Source organism: Galeopterus variegatus, unplaced genomic scaffold (genome assembly GCF_000696425.1).
Source record: "Galeopterus variegatus unplaced genomic scaffold, G_variegatus-3.0.2 Scaffold1462, whole genome shotgun sequence".
Lineage (NCBI taxonomy): Eukaryota > Metazoa > Chordata > Mammalia > Dermoptera > Cynocephalidae > Galeopterus > Galeopterus variegatus.
Genome location: NW_007727573.1, coordinates 81,377 through 92,642, shown reverse-complemented (window position 1 = coordinate 92,642; position 11,266 = coordinate 81,377). Strand labels below are relative to the sequence as shown.

The following is an 11,266-nucleotide window of genomic DNA, read 5'->3' as shown; positions in this document are numbered from 1 at the left end:
CTCATCAGGAATTTCAACTGTAGGAAATAATGAATGACAGTGTTCAAGCATACAGGCCTTTCAGATGCATCAGAATCACAAGCACGTGGCAAGGGTTATGTCCCCAATTAAGTGAATATTCTCCTTACTTGTTCACCAGCTCATAAACAAATGGTGACCCAGACCAGACTGCCCTGATGACTGGTTGGAAGAAAGGAATTACATCATTGATTGGAGAACCTCAAGGCATATGCTCAGGCAGGTGACACAGGACACACAGCCCAGACTGTGATTGCTGAACTACTCCCACTGTCAAATAAGGAACTCCCTCTCATGACCAGCTCTCAGGAGAATTCTCCGAGCCCGACAGTCACCCCTAACTCCTCTGACAGTTAAGGTTAAGGAGTCTCTTTGTGATCAGTGATGTTACATTCCTCAAATGGGTATTTGTAATACCTTTTCTTAAATGTTTATTCAAATATTTATTCATGAATAAAGTAAGGAAATGGGACTTGTTTAAATTCAATTTCTAGGTCAAGTCAGCCTATTATGGCTGTCCCCAGTAGTGGACCTCAGGGTTGTCATCAGTATCCCCCCCCCCACAGTGCCCTCAAACTAGTCACACCCGCCCATATTGAGCCTCCAACCTGTCACCACTCCAAACAATACTCCCGAACTGTCAACGCCCTAAACAGCCCCCCTGCCGTCGCCAATCTCCTCTGTCATTCGTACCCCCAAACAACCTTCTTGTCACCAACGCCCTAAATTTCTCCCATGAACAGTCTTCTATAAGATCCGTATACTATCAGCCGTACCCTTCCCGTCATCAACGCCCCCGAAACCCCACTCCTACCACCAGTTCCCTGAACATCCCCTTCCTGAGTCGCCAATATCCCGTATCCAACGTCATCGTCTCTACTCACGTAGCCCCTCGCTGGGGCCTCCTTGGCCCCGCCCAATTACGTGCGGCCCACCCCTTGGCGCGGCGTCCCGGCAAGGGGCGCCGGAAGCCCCGCCCCTGGCCGGTTGCTAGGCTCCGGCAGCCGGAAGTCCCGCCTGCCGTGTAGTCGCCGCCGCCGTCGTTGTTGTTGTGGTCGGTGCGCTGAGCTCCGGGGCTCCGAGAGCCGGCTCCGTCCCCTCCTGCCGCCGCCATGAAGTGGATGTTCAAGGAGGATCACTCGCTGGGTAGGCGCTAGGACGCCGGCGGGCGGTGGGGGGCCGGGAGGCTGGTGGGCCCCCTCCCCCACTCGGGCCGCCTTGGGCCGGGCGGGGCGGATGCCGCGCTCTGGGCTCAGGTCGCCGAGGCCCTGGTGCCCCGGGCAGCCGCCCACAAACCCCGTGCTGCGTTCCGCGGGCCCTTCCGATAGCTGGGGGACGGAGGACCGCGGCTGCGGGGACGCCACGGCGAGGGCCGGGGCGTGAGGAGGTCGCGGGGGGAGGGCGCTGGGGGTAGGAAGCCCACCGGGGGGCAGGAGCGTCTGTCAGCCCGATGTGTTTCTCCCATAGAGCACAGATGCGTGGAATCCGCGAAGATCCGAGCGAAATACCCCGACCGGGTTCCGGTGAGTGTTTGGACTCCCCGCCCCCTCACCTCGCTGTCACCCCTATCGTCTGGGACCTGTGATAGGACCCTAGGCTACTCAACAGTTGACAAGTTGAGGTTCCAGTTTCAGTTATAGTAGCAGATAGGCCAGACTGGGTTGGGGCCGTTTGGGGCTGAGGCGTGAGGGGTCGGGCTGGTGCTGTTCAGGGTGCCTCAGTGCTGAATCTCCCGATCTAGGCCAGCAAGCTGTCTGCAGCCTCTGGGCTCCCTCGCTAATTATGTAAGGAACGATGTTCTAGGACAGGGCAACAGGTCACTGCCACTTTTGGGAATGGTGGTGAAGGGAGACAGTCACTTTGGTCTTGGAAGTGGTACTTCAGTCTTAGGACATTCATCTTTAACTTTGAGCCTCCATCTTTACCTAACTTCTAGCTCCCTTTCCTCACCCTGACCCTGACATCCTCTGACCTAAAAAATCTGAAAAGCCGCTGAAAATTCCTTCTCTCGTGTTTTCCCCTTAATCAGTAGTAAATGTGACCCTACATTTCTTCCAGGGTGGAGGATATAGTATCTGTAGTCCTTATTGATTTTTAAAGGATATCAGTGTCTGTTATTGTAGGTCTTTGCTTTGGGGAGGGAGCAGGAGGGACAAATTTGACTTGTTCAGAGAGAGGCAACAGGCCAAATGAAGATCTTGGTTCTTGGCTGGCTGAGATTGCCAGGCGTTCCCATTAGTCCATCCATTCTAGTCTTCTGTGTTCCTTGGGATCTTAAATCTGTAGTGTGAAGGCAGATCCCTTCTGGGGTCCTGGAGTAACAGGCTTTAGATGAAACCCTAACCAGATATTCTTGACTATGCCTAGATGAAATGTGGAAAGCTTAATAGTAAGGACTGTGTTTTTCTTAGGTCTGCCGATCAGGGATTAGAGATATAATTGACCACAGAAAAGCACTTACCGTTTCTCTATAACACATTTATATCAATTCTTAACCTCCAGAGTGTGTGGTTTATTAAGCAAGGGGCATATTTTCTCGTGTTGTGCAGTTTCCCACCCATCTCCTTGCCCACTGTCTCATCCAGTTCTGACCTCTCTTTGCTTTCCCAGGTGATTGTGGAAAAAGTCTCAGGCTCTCAGATTGTTGACATTGACAAACGGAAGTACTTGGTTCCATCTGACATTACTGTGGCTCAGTTCATGTGGATCATCAGGAAAAGGATCCAGCTTCCTTCTGAAAAGGCAATCTTCTTGTTTGTGGATAAGACAGTCCCACAGTCCAGGTGAGAGGTATTTGTTAGATGGGCCCTCTGGTATTAGACATCTGCTTGGCTGCTTACAGAACTCAAAACTTTGGAGGTCTGAAAAGTCTTAGGGGATCCTGACTGGAAATCTGGACTTTGTGCTCCCTGAAATCAGGAGCTCCAGAAAAATAAGAAAGGGCTGCAATACATGGGAGTGCACTTTGGGTTAAGAAAATAGAACAAATCCCAGAGCCTCAAGAACCCTTTAAAACAGTTGAGGCCTTACCTAGGCTTAAGCCATAGGTAGAACTGGGCCTGAAAAGAGGTTTTCTCCATATTATCCATGAAATCAGTCCAGTCATACTTAACCAGGAGCCCGTGGGCTCTGCTGAGGCTCAACTTCAGTTAATCACCTTGCTTGCTTGCTCTCCAAATTCAGTCAGCTCTTTGCCATTGTAAGAGCCTGAGGCTGCCTGATCCTCAAGTCCGATAAAATGGCTGTTGTCCAAAAAAGGGCTGTGAGATCTCTTTACAGACTTACACCTCCCTTGGTACCACCTGCTTTGACTGTCAGACTGTTGTGCTGCCTGAAGCCATCTTTGGGATTATAACTCGGGGCCCAAATCCAGGCAGGGGCATTACATCTGTGTAGTTGGCAGCCCAGCTTTAGTCCCCTGTGTAAAGAAGAAAATGGACTGGCTCAGTCTAAACTGCTGGTCAGTCCTTTCCTGTTACTAATTGGGTTCTTCTAGGCCCTGTGCCAGATTCTGGCCCCCACCTCTCCCGAGTATGCATTCCTAGCCATGTTTTATCTCAGTGACCTAATCTAGGTCTCATTTGTTACCCTCCTCCCTCCCACCCCCAAGTAATACTTCTAAAAGCTAAGGTAGTACTTCTAAAAGCTAAGGCTTTCAGAAGCCCTGGGAACTAGTCCCTGTTGCTGAAACTTATTCCTGTTGAAAATTCTTGAGAGTTCCAGAAGAGGCTTAAGCCAAGTTTCAGACTTTATTTCTACTAACAGTGGAAAGCTCTGGCTATTTTTTTATTTCCTCTTTCCCAGTCTCTACTACCTCCACTTCCTGGTGTTTGGTAGAGAGGTGGGACAGGGGAGAAATGGAAGCTTCTTCTGTAAGACCAATGTCCAGCCTGAGGAGATAGGCCAGAGCCTGCCCGCTGGGCACCATTGGTCTGCTACAGCTGTAGCTCTGGAAGCTGTGGTGTTGCCAGAGGTGATCTTGTCACCTGTGGATTTCTTCCAGCCTTCCTTCTCAGGCCTTTGGGCAGTGTGTGGCTGGGTACACTTTTCACTAGGGAGGAAGCTTTGGGCATCTGTGATCACTCTTAGCTTCCCTTAAGGTGGTGGGGGAGGTAAATCCTTTTTTCATACCACTCGCAATTCTTTAGAGCCTTGGCGATCCTGTGTTTCCTTCTTCCTGGAGGTGATGGCTTAGTGGGAGGAAGTAGGTGACTAGGACCCATGGCATTGAGTTTATTTTCCTCAATTCTGATCCTCTGGTACTTGAAGGAAATGAAGCAGGGTTCTGGAGACATTAAGATTACTTTGATGGCTCCACAGTAATCTAGCAATTAAAATGGCTGCAGGTCTTACCAACTGTCCTCTCCCCTATTATCTCTGAGGTATAAATAGAATTAGGAATGAAAAGTGGTTTTCAGGGCAGCTGAGGCCATTTCAGGGCCATTTTTTCTCCAAGTCCCACTTACCTGTCCAATCTGGTGAGAAGCCACCCTAAAGCAGATTACATGTGACACATGTCAGGATTTTAGTACAAAGCAACCAGGAACCCAAATCCAGAACCTTCAGTATTTAGAGTCACTAGCTGGGGACCCAGGCCTGCATCACTTCTGTCCCTGGTTCATGACTTCACACCCCACACTTGATGCAACCATTCTTTGTTCATTTTGGGGTTTTATTCTTAATAAACAAATTTGTTTATAAACAAATTTGTTTATAAACCAAAGAGTCATCTGACATCATCAGCTTTATGCAAATGATAATCACCTGATAGCAACACAAACAAAAGTGTCATAGGGTCTCCTTCTTAAAGCTGGGATGTGACTCATCTTTACCTTCTCAGAGCAATTTAGCAGCCTCTTCCTCAGCTCTTTGCAGCCTCTTTAGGGAAGGAGGGGAGGGGGCCTTAATCTTACCCAATGCTTGCAGCCTTCAAAGAGTGTCTGGGGAACTCAGAGGAGAGAAAGGATGAATCCAGGCCTGCAGGAGTCCTCTCACTCCCTAACACACAGGTTAGGGAGTTAACAGGTTAGGTTAATTTAGAAAGGTGCTTAAATTAGCTCTTTTGGTTATTTCTGGGAAAATACCTCTTCAACAACAGGGTTTGTTTATATCAGAGAAAAATCTGATAAAAGGAAAACTAATAGTTAATCTTTATATTTTAGAATCTCGGGGAGCCTTCAGGGCCATATTAACTTTCACTTTGAGGCCAGTTCCTTCCCAGGATCCACTAGTGGTCCTCCCCAGTTGGAAGAGAGATGAATCCTGGTCCATTGGAAGCACATGGGCTCCAAAGCAGATGGTTGGCCAGGTGTGCTCATCAGTCTAGCCAATTCATGAGTCAGGCTAGATTCCCCCAGCCTCCATGACCTGCCCTTGGGGCCAAGGACAGGTTCTACAGGGATTGGGCATCCACACAGTTCTAGGTCAGCCTCCCCCAATTCATAGAGCTGTTGAGTAGCTTAAAACTGATGTTTGCCTTCAGCAGCATGGCCATTCCTGGATGTGCATCTCGCTGAAACTTGCCTTTATTATTAGTTTCTCTACCAGAGAAGTGGTTGTGCCTGGATCTGTGACCCTGAATGGAAGAGTGGAGAACAGGGTTTTAGAGGGCATTTACGTTCATTTCACTCAGTACTTTAGGGTCCCACCTCACCTTAGGTTGGCTTTATGGCTTGAATCTGCCATTGGCTTTTCCCACATCTTTCCACATCAAACTCAGAGTTTGTCAGGCGGCAGTGCCCCTGGTACCCGAAGCAGCATCCTTCTCGGATGAGTGCATGTAGTACTTGATGCCAAAGTAGTATGCATTATTGTTAGGGACTGGAGGTGTCTCCCAGTGACTCAGGTAGGAAGCCTTGGGGTTGCAGTGCTGCTTGTGAGTTGTCCTCGGATGAGTGCATGTAGTACTTGATGCCAAAGTAGTATGCATTATTGTTAGGGACTGGAGATGTCTCCCAGTGACTCAGGTAGGAAGCCTTGGGGTTGCAGTGCTGCTTGTGAGTTGTTGGGCCATCCAGCAAGCCTGTGCAGCTTACCTGGGCAGACACATTAGAGCCACCTCTGTCCTTCAGGATCCTTGGACATTCCAGCAGTGGTCTGCTCAGTGCTGTGTGGCTCAGGCCTCTGAATTCTGAGGGGGAAGCTCATCTTCTCACTTCTTTAGGTCTATGGACTATGTCCTAAACTGACACACCAGCTGTCTGCTATAGACTGCCTGCTGATGAGGGTCACATTTTGCACCTCCTGCACTTCCACTTGAATATCCTTTTAATGGGACTTTTAAAAAGTGAAGAGGTAATTTTAAAAATTTTATTTGTGGGCCAGCTCTTTCTGGCTCCAGGCCAAGTTATTCTGACTCTGCATATATGTGGTCCAATCCCGTAAGTGCTGTTCTCAAATCATACTGTACAGATGTGCCAGTCTTCATGGTACCCAGTGAAGCCACAAAATCAGGCAGGTGTTTGGCATTGAGCATTGTCAGTTATTGAGTTCCTTGCCCAAGGTGTATCGCAACTATAAGGAAACAGTGCTGCTGCCAACTTAAGTGAAATGTCCACATGAGGTTGTGTCACAGAGAAAAGAACAGTGTTGGGCCCTTTAAGTCATTAGACACAACCATCTAGTTGTCAAGTTACAGGACCTGAAGGAGACAGCCCTAAGACCTTGCTGCTCAATGTGTGGTGCACAGACTGGCAGCAGTAGCCTAACCTGGGAGCTTCATGTACAAATGTTTATATGTCTGAGAAATCTTCCTAGGAAATATCTCTGCTGAAGGTAGGATTTTAATGTGAGGTCATTAGAACAGATCTAGCTGTATATTCACTTGGAGGCAGCACAGCTTAGTGGTAAGAATGCCTCCTAGTTTTGTGACCTGGGGTGAGTTGTTAAACCTCTCTGTGCCTCAGTTTTCTTGTCTATGAATTGTGGATTATGATAGTACCTACCTCATGAGATTGTTGTGAGGAGAGCAAGGGTTAATATATGTAGTGTATTTAAAACAGTGCTTGGCACATAAATGTTTGCTGTTACAATTAGGATTTTATTATCAGCCTCTATAGCTGCTAGGATACTGCTTAAACAAATTGATAAAATGAAGTTTTACTTAAAAGATAATGGAATCTAAAGGCAGAAAGGAATGAAAGCCACATGACTATGGGTCCCCTGCCCTGTCAAAAGTCAGAGCTCAGAGTCTCAGAGCCTGCCTTCAACAGTAGTGGTCCCAGAGGTCATTGTTCGTTGTGGGCAGTATACAGAGTCCGGGGTGTGCAGATGGTAGTTATGGAGCTCCTCAAGTATTTCTAGTATAGTGGCAGGGAGTTAGAGTCATTGCACTAGGGCTTCTGACTTGCTAGGAAAACGCAGAGCTTAGTCTGTCAGATGGGACCAAATTTGACATAGGCATCAAGGGTTGGCTGTCTTTGAATTACACACGGTGTCTGCTACTGCATCTAAACCAATATGGTAGTGGCAGTGGGGAGATGTTATGACAGGTGTCATCAAGGTCACTTTGGACCCTTGGACCAAGTGGGGTAAAGAGAGTTATGGAAATAGCTGTATTTGTTTCCTATTAATCTCAATCTGAGGAATCTCAGAGAAAAGTGGGGTTTTTCTCTGGGCATTCCCAACCACCAGAGTGAAAATAATCTTGGGAGACTCAGCTACATGTTCAAATCCTTCTGCTAGTTACTGGCTTGTCATTCCACTTTCTGGCTTGTCACTCTACTTCCTAATCATATGGTTCTTAAAGATGAGCATCCCCCCCACCTCAAAAAAATAAAAAGGACAGGCATCTCACCTTAACCTGGCTGCACATGGAATCATCTTTGCTGATGTCTGGGTCCCACCTCCAGATATTATGATTTAATTGGTCTTGGTTGGTCCTCAAAAAAATAAAAAGGACAGGCATCTCACCTTAACCTGGCTGCACATGGAATCATCTTTACTGATGTCTGGGTCCCACCTCCAGATATTATGATTTAATTGGTCTTGGTTGGTGGGCTTGGGCATGGAGATGTTTTTAAAGCTCCCCAGTGATTCTGATGTGCACACAAGGTTGAGACCACCACTGTAGGTGTTCTCTTGAGTAGGAGTTCCTCCCTTTACCCACTCTCCCCCAAGTCCTCACATGTTCTAGGGCAGTGCTGTCAATAGAAACAGCATGTTAGCCATATATATAATTTTAAAGTTTTCTAGTAGCCACATTAAAAAAGTAAAAACAGGTGAAATTAATTTTAATATATTTTACTTAATCCAGTATATCTAAAATTTTGTCATTTCAACATGTAATCAAAATTGAGTTATTTTACTTTATTTTCATATTAAGTCTTCGATAACTTGTGTTTTACACTTACAGCACATCCCAGTTCAGAATAACTACATTTCAAGTGCTGAATGTAGCTAGTGGCTATTGTATCAGAGAGCAGTGATATAGGGCATCTCTATCACAGCAGAAATTTCTATTTTCTGTGTTGTTCCAGGGAGTCTTTATTTTACAAATTCTAGGTTAAGAGGTCCTAACAGGGAGCACTGTTTTACTGTGCAAGATGCTGACAACAGGCCATTTCATAGTCATGCTCATCCACCCCCACATTGTTAATAATTCTCATCTACCCACACAGCAATCCAAGCTAAGCTTGCACATGGGGCAGGAAGAAAAGGAAAGGAAAAAAATTCTGCCTTTATGAATGTGGCCTGTGTCCTTGTTTTCATGGAGGTCCCACTCAACCTGCCAGGAGCAAAGCAGCAGGATAGGATAGTCATTGCTTCACCAGCTTGAGGCCCTGGACCCTTCTTTCTCTCTCCCACTAGCCCTTGGTTTACTGAGTCCTGTATCTAAGCATTCATTAGAACCTGTCTGGGCCAGTCACCGTGAATGTCTCCAGTTACCTCTCAGACTGAGCATTTTACTGCTGGTTCTGGTTGGTACCACCACTCATGGTTACACTGTTTAGCACATGTTTGCACCTCCTGCTCATTTCAAATAGTGCAGTCCCAAGGCCAGAGCTTGCACAGGGGCTCCAGGTGTTACTAGTCTTCCTCTGGAGCCAGTACAACTCAGTTTCATGGCAGAGAGGGAGATCAGGTATCCTCCACTGCAGTCTGTTTTATGGCTGAGGGAAAGCCAGCTTTTCTATCCACACACGTTTAGTTTAAGGAATATCTATTTCTGGAGGGTTTTTTTGGGGGTTGGGCAGGCTTCTTTGGATCCCAGATATAGTGAGAGCATTTTGCATATGTGTGAGGAAAATAACTCTTTGATGATGCTCATACAGATTTCTAGGGACACAGGGGTTTTGTGGGGAGCTTCCACAAGAATGAACTCACTTATACCTATCATGTTAAGTACAAATTATAAATCTTCAAATAAATCAGCTCAGAGAGAATGAACTCACTTATACCTATCATGTTAAGTACAAATTATAAATCTTCAAATAAATCAGCTCAGAGGAGAAGAAAGCCCGATGTACTCTTCCTTAGCAGGGCCCTTCACCCACACAGGGATGGGCCTCTCGGGCTCTTCATTTTGCTTATTTTTTTTCCCCTTGCTGTTGGCATTTTAAAGGCATTTTTTTTTTGTTTTTTTTTAAAGATGACCGGTAAGGGGATCTTAACCCTTGACTTGGTGTTGTCAGCACCACGCTCACCCAGTGAGCGAACCGGCCATCCCTGTATGAGACCCGAACCCGTGGTCTTGGTGTTATCAGCACCGCACTCTCCCGAGTGAGCCACGGGCAGCCCATAAAGGCATTTGTGTGCTTATCAGCCAGAGCCCACTCATGGAGCTGGCTTCTTTATAGGATTTATATGTGAGGGTGAGTCAAATGGCCTTGCCTTGGGCTGGAGGATGGAGCCTTTGATTCTGCTCTTATCTGTTACTCACACCTGGAGGCCTATAATTTATCTTATTCTTTTCTTGGCTCCATTTCTCTTCTCTGAAACAGGATTATAAGTGCCCAGCAGTTACTGATTCCTGAATTATTTTACTACCTACCACCAAGGGTCAAGTTCCTTATCCTCAAGCCATCATTTTCTCCTAACACCTAGACTCCAGTTTTCAATGACGGTTTTTGTTTTTCTCTTTCAAGCCTAACTATGGGACAGCTTTACGAGAAGGAAAAAGATGAAGATGGATTCTTGTATGTGGCCTACAGCGGAGAGAACACTTTTGGCTTCTGAGGGCCAGTGCTGGGCTAGGTGCACCGTTCCTGCTTCTGTATCTTGTAAATAGCCAGCCGTTTTCAGTTATTATACCAGAACCTCTTCACATAGATCTATTAGTGCATTTGTAACTGGATTAATTTCTTAATATATTGGAAGGTTTTGTTTCTTTAGGCTAGTAAATTATCATAAATAGTTTTATTTTGAGTTTTTCTTTTTGTGCACTGTCCTCATGACTGTACTCTCTAGGGAACTTGTTCCTCTGGGAATCATATTTAATGAAGATATTTCCATATTGAAGGTGAGGTAGGTGTGGTATTAAAGTGAAAGGGAAGGAGATGATGCATTTATTCTGGATTATGTTTGAAGTCTTAGATGGCTAAGTATTAAAAGCATCCAAACGAAATCCTTAGCAATCAGAACACTTGCTTTATTAGATTTTGCCAACTGCCAATCATGTTGGACTGAGCTAATCTGTTCCTCTTTCTGAAACTATTAAGGTAAATAACAATAAAACTTCCTCTTACAAAGGCATTGCAGTGTGACCATGTCCTTTATTCACCTTCATTTGGGTGCATCAGAGAAGTGGCTTCTACATCTGCTGGGCTTGTGGAGGGCTTGTGGGGGTCATGGCAACACAGTCTGGCACAGGAAACAGTGACCAGTGTCATAAAGAGGAACATTTTTTTGAATGGTTAATATATTCAGATGGGTCAGATATCAGGACTCTGTAAAAAGATACACTTTGAGCAGTCTTGCTCCCACTGTTGTTTTCTTACCACCTCTGCCCTTTATGGGAAACTACTTTTGCTGGCTTCTTGTTGCTTTTCACAATTCATTTTTAGAACATGGATATATATCCTTTTTTTCTTCTATAAAAGAAAACATATCTACTTTCATTTTTTCATTTAACATAATATCCTGGCAATCTTTCCATATCATTTTTATACATTCATCCTTTTATATGTACCTGCATTCTTTAAATGCTGCTTTCCAATCCCTTCCTGAAAAACAAGATTAGGTTTTTCCAGGCTCATGAGTTTCATAATGTCTCACAAATTAGTATAGATGTATTAGTCAGGGTTCTCCA

General features: G+C 45.9%; 1 protein-coding gene across 1 annotated transcript; it reads left to right on the top strand.

The window, feature by feature from the left end:
• The first annotated feature begins 1,016 nt into the window (after positions 1 to 1,016).
• On the top strand, positions 1,017 to 10,710 carry GABARAPL2 (GABA(A) receptor-associated protein-like 2). The gene is made up of 4 exons (XM_008577213.1): positions 1,017 to 1,164; positions 1,486 to 1,541; positions 2,629 to 2,801; positions 10,104 to 10,710. The coding sequence occupies exons 1-4, from the start codon at positions 1,131 to 1,133 to the stop codon at positions 10,192 to 10,194; spliced, it is 354 nt and encodes a 117-aa protein (XP_008575435.1). The 5' UTR covers positions 1,017 to 1,130; the 3' UTR covers positions 10,195 to 10,710.
• The last annotated feature ends 556 nt before the right edge of the window (positions 10,711 to 11,266 follow it).